Genomic DNA, 17,508 nt, shown 5'->3' on the forward strand with positions numbered 1-17,508 from the left:
CGGTATAATCTAGTCTGGGTACTCAATGAAGACGGATGTTACTGGCCTTGAGGTGGGACTATGAGTGGGGTCCTATCAAGTAATGTTGAGCAGTGATGAACTCCCACTCTATAGGCCCCAAGTGCCCGATTAATCACCGTGTGGAATGCGGGAACAATTCAATGGCATAACGAGGCCATGTTACCATCACACCCCGCTGGACTACCTACCTAGGTAGTAGTAGTACCTGACTACCTGATCCGGTAATCGTAGTCAACCAATCAGATTTAGCTGTATGGAATCGGTGATCTATGGGTCTGTGGGACTCCCGCGCCGACTGAGCGGTATCCAAGCGGATCTGGGCCCGCTTAGAGCTCGTGTTGCCGCGCTGGCAAGCTTCGATGACATCGTCCAAAGAGAGAACTACGTTTGGCTGCATGCTGGGATCATCTTTATTCAATTACAGCATGGAGTGCGGAATTCCGAACATCCCTGGGAGCTCTCATTATAAAAGGGATGTAGAATCTCTAGTCGTTCGAGTTAATCAAGCCATCCTCTGCATCTGCATATCCCAAGATCCTCGCAGCTCTTTCTCTAAATCTTTCAGTATCGTTCTCTCTTCATTATGTCTGTGCAGAACAACGCCAGATTCGACTTCATTGTGGTTGGTGGTGGCACTGCTGGCAACGTAGTTGCTGGCCGCCTGGCTGAAAACCCCAATGTCACTGTTTTGGTCGTTGAGGCCGGTGTTGCCGACTCAAAAGACCTTGAGGCCATCAGAACACCCTCTAATGCCATGGAACTTCGGGACAGTGAGTACGACTGGGCTTACAAGACCACCATGGTCAAGCGAGATGACTATGAGCGTGTCGAGAAGCCCAACACTCGTGGTAAAGCACTTGGTGGCAGTTCATCCCTGAACTATTTCACCTGGGTTCCCGGATCCAAGGGAACCTTTGATATGTGGGAGGAATACGGTGGAAAGGAGTGGACCTGGGATCCTCTCGTGCCCTACCTCCGGAAGAGTGCCACTTACCATGACGACGAGAAGGCATACTCGCCGGAGCTGAAGAAGATAGGCCAGAACGGCCCCCTCCCCATCTCGCATTCAGAACTCATTCCCGAGATGCAACCTTTCCGTGACCTTCTGACTAAGGCCTGGAAGTCCACCGGCCAGCCAGTCAATGAGAACATTTTTGATGGCGAGATGGTTGGCCTCACTCACAGTGTCAACTCCATCTACAAGGGTCGCAGATCTGGTAGTTTTCTGTTCGTCGCTGACCGGCCGAACATCACCATCTTGCCCCAGGTACATTCCAAGAGGCTCATCATCGACGAGGCCGATAAAGTCTGCAAGGGTGTCACCGTCATCACCCCTTCTGGCGAGGAACTCAGCTTCTTCGCCAACCGTGAAGTCATCGTCTCTCAGGGTGTCTTCGAATCTCCTAAGCTGCTGATGCTCAGCGGTATCGGTCCTGCTGCTGAGCTCAAGAAGCATGGTATCCCCATTATTGTTGACAATCCTCACGTTGGCCAACACCTTCTGGACCACCCCGGGGTCCCATTCGTCCTCCGCGTCAAGGACGGCTACGGTATGGACGACTACGTTCTCCGCGCAGGTACACCTCAGAATAAGCAGGCGATCCAAGCCTACCAGAACAACCACAACGGTCCTCTCGGTTCCGGTTTCCTTGAGCTGGTCGGCTTCCCCCGTATCGACAAGTACCTCGAGAAGGACCCACAGTACCGCCAGGCCAAGGCGTCCAATGGCGGCAGGGATCCCTTCTGCCCGTATGGCCAGCCGCACTTCGAGATCGACTTCGTCTGCCTCTTCGGAAGCGCCTTTCAGTGGCATTATCCTACCCCTCCTAAGGGCAACTACATCACCGTCATGGTTGACCTTGTCCGTCCGGTGTCGGAGCCGGGTGAGGTGACCCTTAACAGCGCCGACCCCCTGCAGCAGCCCAACATCAACCTGAATTACTTCAATAACGACCTCGATATCGTTGCCATTCGCGAGGGTATCCGCTACGCCTACGACGTTCTCAAGAACGGTGAGGGCTTCAAGGACATCATCGAGGGCGAGTACCCCTGGGAGATGCCCCTGCATGATGACAAGCTCATGAAACGCACTGTCCTTGACCGTTCCCAGACCTCCTTCCACCCCTGTGGTACTGCTCGTCTGTCCAAGAGCATCCAGCAGGGTGTTGTTGACCCCGGCCTCAAGGTCCATGGTATCAGGAACCTCCGTGTCATTGATGCCTCGGTTATTCCCGTCATTCCAGACTGCCGTATTCAAAACTCTGTGTATATGGTTGGTGAGAAGGGCGCCGATGCCATCAAGCGGGACCATGCCGAGCTGTATGGATAAGTAATAGCATGGGCATATATGCTTCTCTGATTTGATGAAAGGCAGATTCGATTCATTGATATTCTTTAACCGATTTTCCTAATCAATAGTATTGTCCTGCTAGTGGGGTTCTTCCATTATCCTCAGGTAAAAGAACCTAATGTAGTTCCTGACCGGACCGGCCTGCCGCAGGGCTTGGTGTAAGGGGTGATATGGATCAAGTAGTATGAAGGAGCTACATATTATCGCGAAGTATAGAGTTTATAATAGTAATATCCTAGAGTGTTATCTCTGGCCACCTAGCTTAGTCTTTTGATGGATAGATATATCTGCGAGTGGTCCAAAGATTATATAGCATATATATATCACCAAATACTAGTGCCTCGCGAGGGGCCGTCTGTAATACAATGACCATGTCCACAGTGCACAGAATCATCTGGATGACATTTGCCTATAGTTATCAGATTCATGAGCAAAGTTATCACCCGCCGTCACAAACTTAATATTTGATAGTATCTTATGTCGAAAGAATTGAGCCCCCTCGCTATAAATAAAGAAATGAACACACAGACATATATATATATAGAGATATATGTCCTTTTCAGCTAGATTAATTGCTAACTGCCATATTTGGTGACGCAAAATCAATAAAGTTACTTTAATGAGGTCTTATATTATCTTAAAGACACTCATACCAGATTTTCAAGTTATAGATTGTCTTACAAGCATAGCTGATATGAAAAAGTCGAGGATCAATACATCCCATATAATATAGTCAGTAAGACAAATTATTACTTATACTAGTCACAGTATAATACTTGGAAAGAAGACTGCTATCATGACTGGTATCCCAGCAGGCGTCGGGCTCGTTATTTAGAATGGCTCAATAAAAGATGGCCAGATTATTAAGATGGAAGTTGAAGAGATTGGGGGGACGAGGCAACTAGTACACCAAAATCTCCTCATCTTTTCCTCCCCCGTCCCTCCATTTTTTAAGCACCTTCTTCATATCCGCCGCGATATTCTGAGCATATTCAGGCCCAGCGGCCCCGGTAGGCAAGTCCGCTGGGTTCCCCCTCACCCAAGCAACAGGTTCTTTGGGAACACCCGCGAATTTCTTCTTAAGCTCTTCAACCTGCTGAGGCCCATAGCCGCGACCGAAGATTACCGCGCGAGGAGGCCGACTGTAATCGTGGGTTCCGATTTCATTGGGACTCTGAGACTGAGGATCGCGACCTGCAAGCAGATGCGGGAGCTCAGCCTCTGCAGCCTCATATGACAGGATGAAGTGGATGACTGAGGAGCATTAGGACCAAACTTTGTTTATTTCAGGATTGTATACCAAGAACCTTCGTATTCAGGCCGTAGGTGCTGGGAAATTGATTTCCCCATCGCGGGTATTTTGCCGCAGGCAACTACGGGCACTGGCTGAGTGAATGAAGACATGTTGCGAGAGCGGTACGCTATACGTTGTGCGCTGCGCATGAAGGTATTTCGGAGCAATGGAGACAAAGCATCATGGAGTAAGCTGACCTCGATGATTCTATTTATATTGTTCGTTGCGGCGCGCTCGGTCTTGATGATGAACAATGACGTTCGGACAGAGCCGGAGAGCCCACAAATTCAAAGCCATGAATAAACTTTGGGCGCCGTTCGGGCCAATCGTGGCGGCCCACCGATTTTTCGATTATTCAACAATCCCGACGCCCCGACCCTGATGAGTAAACTGGCAACGCCGCCACGTCCTTTTCGCGTTTCTCAGATTATCCATTACATCACATGTCTTCATGATGGAAAAGGGGCCTCAAAAGCAATACACCATGGTCGAAGGAATAGATGACGCGCCCGCGCCTCGCAAGAGAGGCCGGCCACGAAATGCGACGGACGATCAGCAAGCTCCCGAGGTGGGCACATCGAAGCAAAGACAGAGCAAGTTGGAACTGACTCAAGGAATCCAGAAACGTAGAAGGCAGCTTCGCGTTGCGCAGCAAGCATATCGCAGGAGAAAGGAGACCACGATCGCCAATCTGCAATCTCGCGTACAGGAACTCGAGTCCGGCATCGAGGAGCTCAGCGAGTCGTTTCTTTCCTTCAGTAATCTTCTGTTCGAGGCTGGGATTCTTCACAATCAGCCTCGTGTCACAGCTGCTCTGCAAAAAATTACCCAGCAATACGTGTCGCTTGCCAAAAAGGGCTGCGACGAGGCCGAACAACCTGCAGCCCCGGCGGACGTGTCGCAGTCAATGTCTCCCACGCTTAGAGATACACAAAATATAATCTCAAATCACAATACGCTCATAACGCAACTTGATTCATTGCCCATAATCGGTAATAATTTCCCGTCCTCGTCGGACCTCGCGGCTCAATGGCCTGAGTTATCACAACTACCCCCTACGCCACCCTTCCAAGAACAAGCAATTCTGCCGTTCGGAATAGCCTTGTCGCCTCCGAATATCTCCTTCTCATCCATTCCTAGTCCTGCTCCTGCCTTGAATTTCCCGACTATACTATCGCCCGATAATTCCTTAAAGCAAGGGCACTGGGCACTCTCACAACTTCTAGTCCGACAATGCTGCGAGACTGGATTCTATCTATTAACAAGCTTATCTGGAGACCATCCAATAGTCAAAGCAATCTTCGGGAAACAATTGGCCATCAACGAGCGCGACTGCTTGATCTCCGGATTCGTCGCCGTCATGCACGACGACCTAGGAGACACGATCGAGTTAAGAACAACAGTTCTTAATTCAAGGAGGAACAGCTACTCGCCTGAACGACTCGCCCTTTCCTCTCGAACGTGGCAAATTGTCAATGAATCGGGTGCTGATGAGTGGATGGATGCAAGTGGTGTGCAAAGGCTGCTACAGCAGCGAGGGATTCGTCTTCAGGACCCGAGCTCGGCCCTCTTCAGTCCCCGGTTCAATTCGGCTCCACAGCTCAACGCAGTGAGCTTCATTAAATGTGAGTAATGCCGAGATCAATGGTTCTTTGTGTCTTCTTGTCTATGCATTTACTGACTTTGTCGTAGATCTTTCCCTCCGCACTATCTGTCTCGGTCGCGGGCCAGCGTTCCGAAAGCGCGATGTTGAGAATGCCATTCGCCTTGCAACTCTTGATGATCCTTGGGCGTTTAACCCTGTGTACGAAATACCATGAATTATGTATAACAACAACATTTGTCTACAATAGATATAATCTCCGCTTACTTTGCATGATGCGACGATTAGACCCAGGATCCCGCTATGGAGTGGAGGAACTTCACCCAATGCATATGTCCCCTATGTCCGCGAAATTTCTTAAAAAGTGCTCTTCGCATCGCAGCAATTTATTTCGACTTTCACTTTAGCGTCTAGGGGCTGGCCGTTAAAATCCAGGACCGGACTCCAAAATCACCTATATTTTTCATTTACGTTCTCTCCCTTTTTGGGTCACATCAATGTGCAGGCACATTTCTAGTCACGTCGACGCCAAATAGAGACTCTGTCATGGATCACCCCATTCTTATCCTTGCCCACAGTGTGTGTGCGCTCTGGCTGCCAGTACGCCACTCTCTCCAGACCCGCCTTGCTGGGCTCTCGCAACGGGTCCGCGTCGACAAGGCCCTTATCGTTGTAGGAGATCTTCTCACCGGGGTGGCTCAGATGCTCCATGTAGGCCTCGGAGGGAGAGGCAAATGGAGGGCCGGGGGCCAAGGGGTCCTTATGACGAGGAGATTCCAGACAGATCAGATTGCCTGCAGGGAAGGGAGCGAGGAGCTCGGTGTGTCGTAGAGCCCATTTAGGACGGAGCTCTGGGTTCAGAGCACAGAAAAACTAGATGGTTGTTAGAAGGAAAGTCCAGAAAGACCAGAAGGATCCAGCGTGGGTTGGAAAGGGCACATCAAGCTTCTAAAGACAGAGTGAACCATCCTGCGGTTCCGTCTGTAAGACGCAGAGTACAAGGGGAGAGAAAACAATAGCAATGACGGAATGGAGCCCAACAGCGGCAGTGAATATACATACCGTGTAATCATAAATGACATCAAATCCATTTCGAGGTACCCCAATTTCCTTCAACCAGGCATCATCAAAGAAATCCCCCTGGACGAAAGTGACCTTCCCTTTGCCAACTTTCTCATCTCGCACGCGGTACCGGCTATGGTTCACCTTCTCCTCCTTCTTGCACGCTTCGACAGCCGCGGCGCTGCACTCCAGGCCATAGGCGTCATACCCGAAGCTCGCGAATAAGAGCACGTCGACTCCACGTCCACAGCCCGGCACTAGGACCTTTCGCCTCTCACCGTCCTGGGCGATGGGCCCGCCAATGGTGCCAGCTCGCTGGACCAGGGTGTCTTCTAGCGCGGGGTTGGGGAAGCCACGATCCCAGGGCAGATTATCACCTTTGTCCCAGAGGGAGGCCCAGCCCTTAAGATAACTGTCCCCTTGATGCTTGGCCCAATATGCCTGAATATCCTTGGGATCAATGTCGGTAGGAGTCGTCATGGCAATGGGGTGGCGATGGTGTCGGGGGAAGTTAAGAGATGCTCGCTCTGGCGCGACTGTGAGAAAAAGGGTAAAAAATTTGAAATAGAACAGAGTGCTCAGAAATTATGGATTGCACAGGGAAGTAAATTATACTGGGTGTACGGCGTCTGTTCTACTTATAGCTCTCTACACCCATAATTGAGTGCCTTTACTCGGTGATTGAAATCATTGCCGATGGGATAACCTGAAGATCCGACCGCGAACCAATAGTCAGGTGTTGGGTCGAACGTTAATCAGCCTTTACCTGTTTATTCATCATATAGTCAGTCTTTTCCTGTTTATTCATCATATAATCAGTCTTTACCTGTTTATTCATCATACCGAGAGAGAGCTGTTGAGAAAAGTGGAGGTTTCTACTTCAGTAGCATGGGATTGGCCCAGGCGGAAATCTTGGGCCCACCGTCGTCCAAGGATCACGCTGCTCTCCCGGCATATATTCCCCTGAAGGCTTAACTGTCATTGGGGCTGACTACAGCAACCCACACTCGCTCAAATCTGCCATGTAAAATCAGGACGTTATCAGTAGTGGAGACGCAGCCGGTGACCAAAATCATACAGTTTTGGCCGGCTACATCGTCTTTAATGTTGCGCCACCTGAAAATATATCTAGACATTTCGACGCAGAGGTCCAATGTCTGACCGGAAGAGAGTAGGAGTGGCGGTGGCAAATTATAATCAAGCCGACAGGTTGATATCTTAACTTGGGGTTAGACAAAGAATTCCCATGGAAGAAACCTAACTAAGTATGATTATTAGGATAAGTTGGCTTGGTCGGTCTTCATTAACGCACTGAAACAATTTCTAGTCGTTCGACCATCGTAGCTCGCAATGAATCTGATTGATTAGTCAAATTGGACCAATTGTCGATCCACGGAGCTAGGGATTATAAGGTTAGACCCGCCCGAATGGGGCAGGGGGCTCCAGCAATCAAGCCTGGCGAGTCAGTGCATCTACTCTGTAATGGGTTAGTGGGTTGGTTAACTTAACTAGAGCTGGGAATGTATAATAATCCCTCCGAGCGGACATGCCTGATGATTTAGCAAAGGTGGTTGAACTAAGTCAACTCATCACGCTGTAAGGAGGTGTTTTAATATTGAGTAATCGACATAACTCTCTGGTTATGTGACCAGCGAAGGATTCTCTTGCTGTATTACAGTGAAGGTCTGAATGCTCTTGGGTCAGCAAACACTATAATAGGCGTGATGCCACGGATAATACACTCTTTGCGTGATTATCATTTTGACACATGAAATACGGACTTTGATCTATACACCGCCACTGGATGCCTTGTTGAACGGTTCTACTACGCTCATATCTTTACCGTGTCCGCCCTGACCTCCACCATGGTCTCTGCGGCATCAAGTATTGATGTAGAGTCCACAATTGCCGACGACAATCTTCAAACTCCGGTTGCCAGGGAAGAAACGGAAGATGTCTCGATCTATTGTTCCGGAGCGACATGGCACATGGCCCCCGAATTGCGCCAAATCGAGAACGAGATGAAGCCGGGGGCGAGAAGCTGAAATTGCTCGGTGTAGCCTGGTAGAATCGCACCGTCACGGGCGTTGGTGGTGATGCCATATTCCATGAGAATGTTGTCTCTCAGTTTTCTCTCTTCCATCGCAGTAACAGAAGGAGCGAGACTAAGATCATAATTGACAATTCATTCGGATGCGTCAAGCCTGGGGAGATGTTGCTAGTTCTTGGACGGCCCGGCGCGGGGTGCACGTCGCTGCTGAATGTGCTTTCCAACAACCGCCTCGGATACAAAGAAGTCGCCGGAGATGTCAGCTTTGGCAGTATGTCTGCTAAGGAAGCCAAGCAGTACTGTGGCCAGATTGTCATAAACATGGAGGAGGGATTTTTTTTTCTTACACTGAGTAGCCCATGACTAGGTGACTGTAGAGAGCTCTACTCCAGGTTTGGCCCTGCCCCCTCCACTCCGAATCGTATTTATTATCTAGAATATTTATTATCTAGAATATTTATTATCTAGAATAGCATTGGAATTGTCGCTGAGGTGTCAAGACATCCCTCGTATGTAAAAGCTCTGGGTACTTCTAAGTTGCGGCAGTCGTGTCTACATAACTAACTTGACTTGCAAACTTCATGCGGCTTGGATCGAGCGGCGAAACGCCGGCAGTAGACCCCAGTGGTTATAGGGACAGAAATCTAAAGATTTAAAACTGGTACTGAAGTAAAACCAGAGACATCAGGCCCACGGCTGCAAGGCTACCGTAGACACCAGTATGCAGACTGAAAGCCAAGCTTGACTGAGAGCTGTGGATGTAGGTCCAAAGCGGACCTTATGTCTATAGCCAGAAGGATCTGGCCCCAGATCTGTTGAGATAAGTGATAGTGGGATTGATTCTTGTTGATTGATTTAAGGAATTATCTTTTACAGGGGCGGGATGCCTCAGATATATATATCTGTTCCCAATCCCGTTATCCTAGCTTTTGTATGTGGGAGTCGCATCGTCTCTTAAGAAAATGCCTTGATTGATTTTGCTCTAACAGAGAACCCTATTACGTTGACGTTTGAGCCAGAAGATTGAGGAAAGCAAAGGTCAACTCTAATGGTTCCAGCTGCCAAATTGTGGGGCTATGAATAGGCTAAATCAGTTGGAAGAAACGACATTGCTAGGGCTAAGATGGAATTGTTGGAGTTCTTGCTTTGGGCAAGGTACTCGCCGGGCAATAATTCGGCCGGGCCAGAGCTAAGCATAACACCCCATAGTTGCTGTAGTTACGTCTAACTGGTTATAGACTTGCAAACTTTGTGCGGCTTCTCTTCATCACCACCCCATTTGTTTTGTGACAGAATGCCGTCACAGCTACCGTTGATTCTTAATTAAGTGATAGCAGTTCCTACTACTTTGATTAGATTAATGGACTGGACCTGAAGGATTAAAAGCCTGCCTAATTGCGAGTGAATAATGGAGGTGTTGAAAGAGCAATCCAAACCAAGTGTCTAAAGTTTAAAAAATGAGGCCGCGGAAAGTGGTGAGAAGGTGCTATTTAGTTGAAACAGCGTCCTCTCTGTAGAAAAGTAGAATTGATCGAATGGGATTGTTTAAACAATTAACACATTCTCGGCCTAGGTGTCAGGTCCGTGCATTTCCTAATAGTATTACACCCCCAGCTCTGGCAAGAAATTATTTAGCCTGCTTCCGCTCCAATCCGAGCCTCGGGCCAGACCGGATCGCTGGGAAATAATCCAGAGCGCTAGCTCTATCGACTCCAGGAACGTCTAAGTCGGTCCGATATCATACTTTCTCGCGGTTTCTGCGTACTTGGGGGGTTTTTGGGACTGTAATTCCAAAATTGCTTTCGCAATCCGAGCGTTGTGGTCCATTTCAGGTACAGCTGAAAAAGACGCATCGGAAGTTGGAGATTGTTGCATTACGTGGTGCGTTGCATGATCCCGTGACTTACATTAGCTAAAGCCGATTGCCAAGACTGGTTTGTAATGACCCCTCCTTCCCTCGGGATCATTTCATCCCTGGACCGTAAGCACCGAGATAAACACCATGGGAAGCCAAAAGCCAGAGAGTTCTCCACTGCTCCCCTGGGAGGCCTTGGCCGCCTCCTGGGATGAAGGGATGGGAGATGAAGGTAACCTGTACTTCTCGGTCTTGGAATTCCCAGTTCTGAAAAAACTGGCAAATGTTCGTCCCGGAATGCGTGCGCTGGATCTCGCGACGGGAAATGGTCTGGTCGCTAGATGGCTCGCTCAAGAAGGCGCCTCGGTCCTTGCAACAGACGGGTCAAGAGCAATGTTGGAGCGAGCACGCAATCGAACTTTTGCTTGGTATGAACGAGGGCAACTTCCTGAAGACAAAATTGTGTTTGATGTCTTAGATGTGACAAACCCTGTCGCATGGAGCAATCTTCTTTCTAATCACCCAGACACGGTCAGTTCATTGTTCACTTCCAGGAACCTGCCCTTTCCCACTTAACCCTACTCCCCAAGAAAACATAGTTTGGCTCACCTGAAGGGCAGAGCGAAGGTTTCGACGTAATAACAATGAATATGGCCTTGATGGATATTCAGGATCTTGATTCCCTTGCCACAGCTTTGAAGAAGATACTGCGGCCAAATGGGTGGTGAGTCAGATCTTAGAAGAACATGATGCTTGGGGTCACTCATATCGTCCCTTTCAGTTTTGTTGCAACATTGCTACACCCTATTTTCTTCACATCAGGGGCTGAAAGACAAATCACCGTCCGCGACAATCCCGAAACTAGCGAAAGAGAAGTTGATTTAGCAATTGTCATGAGAAGATACCTCGACGTTCCCCCAGCAAGACAAATGCCTCTGGCTCAGAACATGGAATCACCGCCACCCGTAAGCATTGAAACGACCCCATCAACTCCCTTTCTATTGTTGAATTATTTTTAGCTTAGCTTTCATCGACCTTTGAACGAGCTCTTCACACCATTTTTCAAATCCGGCCTAGTACTCGACGCACTTGAAGAGACTAATTTCGACGACAGTTTCAGAGACACGGAAAGATACCATGCCGCAAAGAACTTTACTCAGTTTCCGAAAATACTTGCTTTTAGGATGAGACCGATAGCGATGGATAGCTGATTCCGGTTAGCAATAATACAAAATATACTCAAAGACCTCGAACATAAAAGTATATTTATCTTTGAGGTCGATTTTAGGAATGGCCATTGTTTGAAGAATATTAAATGATAATGATGTTAAAAAATTCTTATCCTTTTCATTATGGATACGCATAAAGTCTGGTATCTTTTTGTATTGAACTGGCTCTTCCCTCGGGAAATTTTCGAGTGCTGAGGTGCTACTATATAGACAAGTTAGCGTGTTTATAAACCTACACATGTACCCATTATACCAATAGAAAAGATCTATACCATACAAGTATGGGCTCGATGAACCCTACTACTTGCAGTATCCGTAGTATCGAGGAGCTGGAGAACATTCTTACAGATGAGTCCTACTCTGATAGAATAACACGGCTACTCAGTCTTCTCTTGTCGCAGATCGATGAACCAGAAAGGTTTTTTAAAATAATATATGAAATGCGATCTCTGTCTCGGCATGTTTTTACACACGTATGGTGGCGGTCCATAAAATCCGTGGTCTTTGCATATGCTAACGAGAAGTGGAAGTGTGTATCTGACACATCACTCAGAAAGATCAAAGCGATGGTCAAACCAGAGGGGTAATGGCTGTGAGGATCCGGTTGATCTCATATTTACATAGCAAAAGTAGGTTTATAAGTGATGTGCATTCTGAGTCACTAGACTCAGAATCCTAGTCTTTTACCGGATGGCCTAGCGGTATGAATCCGGAGAATTCACTGCCTAAAGCGCACTAGGTTAGATTCTGACAATGGCATCGCAGTGCACACTTTTCTCGGGAGCCAGTTCTTCCCTGGATGATAATTGGCTGATGAGAAAGGTCGGCGCTCTGGCACTTGGGCCGGAGGAGTCTAGTTGTGTTAGCAATCTCCATTGAATGGAGGTCCTGGATAAGATATCCGAAACCCAACCCAGCCCTCGTTTCAGCGAGGTCTTGCTGAGGTCAGGACCGCACTCCCCTGCCCCCAGCTTCGTGGAAAATCAAAAAAAAAAAAAAAAAAAAAAAAAGGAAGAGTGCAATAAGTCTACGATTCGCATTACACTGATGCCAAATTGAATATACCATAAGGGTTGTGGCGCTCGTAGTTGGTTGGTGTCCTGACTTTCAGCCAAACGACCTTCGTCCGGGTCTTTCATTTGAGTTTCCATTGGCTGAGGCCATTTCGCTTTTCGTGCCACTAGTTTCTAAGATTATGAAAATACTAAAATGGCTTTAGGATCGGGTGAATGACAGCTCCTTAATGGTACTAGAATTATCGTCCTTTGAGGGGTTGTGGTGTTTTGGCTACAAGCTGCATTTTGCCTTCTGGAATTGGCCACTAACCAGCCGAGCATCAGATTCTGATCTGTTGACAGGTGCTATTCGATCTGAACCCTTTCCCTAAACATAACGAAGTGAGGGCGAGTTGACGCGAAGTTTGTGCGAACTTGATCCGGAGTGGTGAAACTTTTGTTCGTAGGACTCCGCATCTCCACGCTCCAACTTCTTTCTGTGGGGAAAGTTGGAGTCGAACTAACTCACGTATAATTAGGAGCATTGACTTCTCGGAGAATTGGAGGGTGAGGCTTTGGTTCCACGAATCTTTTTTTAACTCGCAACATGCTTGGTGTCGTCGTCATTTCTTTCGCCCTTTTTGGTCTGTTGTACCTGGTCCTGACAACTGGGAGAAGGGCTAAAAGCCTCCCTCCAGGTACGAGCATGACGGTATCTTGTATTTGAGACAACTTAAGACTGAGACTTGCTTTTTAAGGACCTCCAACGTTACCTGTTCTTGGCAACTTTCATCAAATTCCAAGGAAGCGGTCTTACTTGAAGTAACTGATCACGGCCTATCCCACTCTATGCCATTGCTTACCTTGGAATCCAGGTTTACCGAGTGGGCTAAGCAATATGGGGGCCTTTACTCTTTGAAGTTGGGCACTGCAACGGCAGTCGTTATCACCGATCGACGTGTCATCAAAGAACTTGTCGACAAGAGAAGTGTTAAATATAGCAATAGACCAGTCTCATATGTCTCTCACAACCTCATGACATCTGGAGACCATCTTCTGGTAATGCAATACGGACAACAGTGGCGGTCTTTTCGGAAATTAATTCACCAATATTTCATGGAGTCTATGGTTGAAAAGCATCACGTTGAAGTACAGAACGCCGAAGCACTGCAATTGCTGCGTGATATGTGCGTACGTCCTGACCAACACATGCGTCACCCAAAACGCTTCAGCAATAGCGTCATCATGAGTCTAGGTGGGTTCATCCCGACAAAAGTATATCAAGGGTTTAAAATCGGTTAATTGTCCCTAACGCCTCTTGCAGTATTCGGCTTGCGGACGCCCTCCGTGGATACAGCCCACATGACTCGTCTATATGATATGATGGTGAGGGACTGTTGATTGAATTGCAGGGATAGAAGGCTAATCAATTTCCCGTGCCATAGGAGAACTGGTCTCAGTTAATGGAGCCTGGTGCTACTCCTCCGGTTGATGTTTACCCACTGCTCCACTACGTCCCGCAGAAAATCTTTGGCAACTGGGTCTCGAGATCGCAGAACGTTGGCGAGGAGATGAATGAGCTATATGCGAGCGTGCTCGACCGTGTTAGGGAGCGCCGCAAGCTGAAGGGAAGCAAAGTATCGCTCATTGATACTCTGCTAGATCAAGAGGAGAAGATACACCTCAGTCGTCACCAACTCTATTTCCTCGGCGGCGTATTGATGGAAGGGGGTTCGGATACCACGAGCTCCCTTATCCTCGCGTTTATCCATGCGATGACTAAATGGGGCGACATTCTTCAGAAAGCGCAAAAGGAGATTGATAGTGTCGTCGATGAAGATCGAACACCTGTCTGGTCAGACTATGCCCGGCTGCCCTATGTAGCGACCATCGTCAAAGAAACCCAGAGGTGGCGGCCCGTTGTGCCTCTCGCCTTTCCTCACGCTGCCGCTGAAGGTAAATAAGCCCTGTGCCATGTTAGAGAATTCTGGAGCTAATAGAAGTTACAGACGACTGGATCGATGGTTACCTTATCCCTAGAAACACCACGGTCATTATTAACTCGTGGGGCATGCACCACGATGAAAAGCGTTTCCCGAACCCGGACACTTTCGACCCCGACCGCTACAAGGGCCAGACCATGCTTGCGCCCGAGCTAGCAGCTTCAGCAGACTACGAAAGTCGCGATCACTACGGCTATGGCTCTGGTCGCCGGATCTGTCCGGGGATTCACCTAGCTGAAAGGAATATGTTCTTGGCGATTGCCAAATTGATCTGGGCATTTTCCATCGAACCCGGCTTGAATGAAAGTGGTCAGCCGATTGAGTACGACGTCAGCCCCGAGACAGGCTATAGCGAGGGATTTTTGGTTTGTGCGAAGGATTTCCCTTGCGTGATCAAGCCGAGATCGGAAGCCCGATGGGCGACCATAGTAAAGGAACTCGAGATGGCTCAGAGAGATGTCTTCTCGCGATTTGATATCTAGGATCATGTCAGTCACCAGTTAAACGGTCTCTTTCTCTCCTTTTACATTTCATTCAAGTCGCTCCGCGCCCAATTGGGAATTTTACCTGTGTAGACTTTGAGTTCCGAAAAGTACGTTGTTGAAAATATCAATTGAGACATCTTGGAATGAACTCAAGTGGTGTTAACATAGACACTGCTGGAATACTCCATGATTGACAGTCGGTACATGATCGACTTTATTGATGACGATGGTGGTCCTCATCTTCTGGGCGGTGCAAAGAAAGCTTGTATTACAGAGCCGAACTTCGTAAGTGGAGTCAGCTATCACCTATTCTAAATTACTGTTCACTGAATAATCCCAAGTATATGGCAACTAAGCCAGCGCGAGTTCTGCCGCGAGATTCCGCAGATATTTTTATTTCCCAACGGCCGGCCGACGTTCGATCTCTCACGGCACGACACTTGTCTATATAAATCAAATAAATGGAGAAACCAAAGAGTGTCAAGAATCGCTGCCAACCAGGAATCTGATATCTGGTGTTCGTATAGAATAACCCCGAGCAAGAGATTAACTGGCTCCAGATTCCGCCCTATAGTAATAGCTTTTACATTTCGAAGTCTTAATCAAGGGTCTGGCCATGAGATCCAGTGATAGAGCCCGGGTTCTGTGAATAAATACAATGCACTACCACGGTTTTACCGTCCGACAATGTTGAGTCTTTCTGACAGGATGAAGACCGAGACGAATGTGGATTTAAAGCGTACCCCCTTCCACGCACTCAAGACGGAGAGCCCCATGAGCATGCGAGCATGCGAGCATTGCCGAAAGCGAAAGGTCCGCTGTAATATGATCCAGCATGGTAAATCCAGCCGCTCACACTGCGCTTAGATCGGGATTTCCAACGGGAGGTTAGCCTACGAACCTACCTGTAGGTTGCTCTTCAGCTTATCTCCCCATCCTTATCGGTGCGCGAAGATTTCACATCTTTTCGAATCTTAGAACACCGGAAAAAATTGTGCAAAAGTCAGAGCCGCGTAGCTGCAACATCTTCTGCTTGCGAAGTGGCCCAACCTCCCCATAGGCTGCCCAAATTCTCTGTCGAGTACTTGTACGAATGCCTTCTGCGAAACTGGACCCAGGAATGTGCTGGATCAATGGACCTAAATGGTGAGTATCCTTCGTTCTCTGCCTGTTCACAACAAATACTTGCCAAATGTCTATGTATCTGCACAGAATACAATGATACATGAAAAATACTAACAGATAGTTGTCAATACGAGGTCTCGACGATGGATGCGCCGTGCATATTTGGATCAAGTCTTGATGCCCGCACCTTCTCCCCGACGTCTTTGCAGTCAGAGACCTTTAATGGCAAGCAGTCTTGGAAATAAAGGGCTGCAAGCATTCCAGGTTTCGCCCGAAAGCCTTCTTCCTGACTTGGGCTAGAGGATATCGACTACCTAGCGCTTAAGGGAGCGTTAACGGTACCTGATACAGAGTTGCGCAACAAACTTCTCAAGTCATACGTGCATTGTGTGCATCCATCCATGCCTATCTTGGAAGTTTCCAACTTGATACAGAGCGTTGGACTGGAAAATGGCACCGCTTGAGCCTCGTGTTATTACAAGCAGTGATGTTTGCTGCTACGGCGTATATTGACTTGAAGCATATACGAGCGGCTAGTTAGGCCGATCGAAAGGTAACCCGGGGTGTCTTCTTTATCTTTATAAGAGCAAGGCATTTGTACAACGTCAAATATGAAAATGAAACGACCATGCTTGTCCAGTCTCTGCTGCTCATAACATATGTGGACGAAATAATTATCGACCAAGAGGACAGCTGGCATTAGCTATTGGTTAGGATGTCTCTAGCATGCTCTATTGGCTTGCATCGCGAATTCTACGAATTGTTACGCGTTGGTGCGCCATCCGCGTTTGTGAAACGAATTTGGTGGTCTATTCATATTTGTGACCGTCTATTTGCTTTTGGGAATGAGACAGCCGATGCGGATCAGGGACTGTGACTGTGATTTGATAATCATAGCTACCGATGATTTAGACCTACTTTCACTCCCTGAGAAGATGATAGGTCTTCTCGGCCAGTCTGATATTCTGCGAAATACTGGCTATGAGAAGCAACTGATCATGCTATTTATCGATACGTCAAGGCTCTGTGTCAACCTTGGCCACGTTCTGTCTGCTCAATACTCGACCTTGAGCTACCGAGACAGCGACAACGGGAGGACCGTGATGATCGCCCCGAAATGGTTGACAACTCAGGCATCGGCGATTTAGTAATGTGACCGAGACCTCGAAGCGTGGCAAAACCAGCTCCCTGAAAAAAATCAAGGCCTATCCTGTTGCACCCACCGAACTTGACGAAGCGCAAAAGGTTATGCACCTTCACCGAGCCCTCCTGGAGCTGATCTATCTTGCCGTCTGAAATGCTCTACATAGACCTGAGCTTGTTCATCGAGACGCGGCTCAACCAGAGATGTGGAATTGTCGTGTAGCAGAGTTCGGTCAGCTTCGACGGCTATTTCGAATATTGCATTCGATCTGGAAATATTGGAGCTCATATGC

General features: G+C 48.1%; 6 protein-coding genes across 6 annotated transcripts; 4 read left to right on the forward strand and 2 right to left on the reverse strand.

Moving 5' to 3' along the window:
- Positions 1 to 604: 604 nt before the first annotated feature.
- On the forward strand, positions 605 to 2,350 carry ASPBRDRAFT_35195 (GMC family oxidoreductase; the record flags this gene model as incomplete). Its single annotated transcript, XM_067623319.1, has 1 exon — positions 605 to 2,350. One exon carries the CDS (start codon positions 605 to 607, stop codon positions 2,348 to 2,350), a length of 1,746 nt encoding a protein of 581 aa, XP_067473693.1.
- A 922-nt stretch (positions 2,351 to 3,272) lies between these two features.
- On the reverse strand, positions 3,273 to 3,775 carry ASPBRDRAFT_137997 (uncharacterized protein; the record flags this gene model as incomplete). The annotated part of the gene is made up of 2 exons (XM_067618951.1): positions 3,273 to 3,625; positions 3,679 to 3,775. 2 exons carry the CDS (start codon positions 3,773 to 3,775, stop codon positions 3,273 to 3,275), a joined length of 450 nt encoding a protein of 149 aa, XP_067473694.1.
- Positions 3,776 to 4,149: 374 nt separating this feature from the next.
- On the forward strand, positions 4,150 to 5,485 carry ASPBRDRAFT_59845 (bZIP transcription factor; the record flags this gene model as incomplete). Its single annotated transcript, XM_067628120.1, has 3 exons — positions 4,150 to 4,233; positions 4,288 to 5,290; positions 5,358 to 5,485. 3 exons carry the CDS (start codon positions 4,150 to 4,152, stop codon positions 5,483 to 5,485), a joined length of 1,215 nt encoding a protein of 404 aa, XP_067473695.1.
- Positions 5,486 to 5,687: 202 nt separating this feature from the next.
- On the reverse strand, positions 5,688 to 6,810 carry ASPBRDRAFT_163836 (uncharacterized protein; the record flags this gene model as incomplete). The annotated part of the gene is made up of 2 exons (XM_067619517.1): positions 5,688 to 6,141; positions 6,370 to 6,810. 2 exons carry the CDS (start codon positions 6,808 to 6,810, stop codon positions 5,782 to 5,784), a joined length of 801 nt encoding a protein of 266 aa, XP_067473696.1. The 3' UTR covers positions 5,688 to 5,781.
- A 3,215-nt stretch (positions 6,811 to 10,025) lies between these two features.
- Positions 10,026 to 11,739, forward strand: ASPBRDRAFT_163837 (class I SAM-dependent methyltransferase). The gene is made up of 5 exons (XM_067619518.1): positions 10,026 to 10,261; positions 10,311 to 10,766; positions 10,856 to 10,959; positions 11,017 to 11,200; positions 11,255 to 11,739. Exons 2-5 carry the CDS (start codon positions 10,383 to 10,385, stop codon positions 11,444 to 11,446), a joined length of 864 nt encoding a protein of 287 aa, XP_067473697.1. The 5' UTR covers positions 10,026 to 10,261; positions 10,311 to 10,382; the 3' UTR covers positions 11,447 to 11,739.
- Positions 11,740 to 13,066: 1,327 nt separating this feature from the next.
- Positions 13,067 to 14,968, forward strand: ASPBRDRAFT_666100 (cytochrome P450; the record flags this gene model as incomplete). Its single annotated transcript, XM_067628742.1, has 6 exons — positions 13,067 to 13,157; positions 13,218 to 13,281; positions 13,335 to 13,714; positions 13,784 to 13,845; positions 13,905 to 14,415; positions 14,469 to 14,968. The coding sequence occupies 6 exons, from the start codon at positions 13,067 to 13,069 to the stop codon at positions 14,942 to 14,944; spliced, it is 1,584 nt and encodes a 527-aa protein (XP_067473698.1). The 3' UTR covers positions 14,945 to 14,968.
- Positions 14,969 to 17,508: the final 2,540 nt, after the last annotated feature.

The sequence above is a fragment of the Aspergillus brasiliensis genome (genome assembly GCF_001889945.1).
Source record: "Aspergillus brasiliensis CBS 101740 unplaced genomic scaffold ASPBRscaffold_21, whole genome shotgun sequence".
Taxonomy (NCBI): Eukaryota; Fungi; Ascomycota; class Eurotiomycetes; order Eurotiales; family Aspergillaceae; genus Aspergillus; species Aspergillus brasiliensis.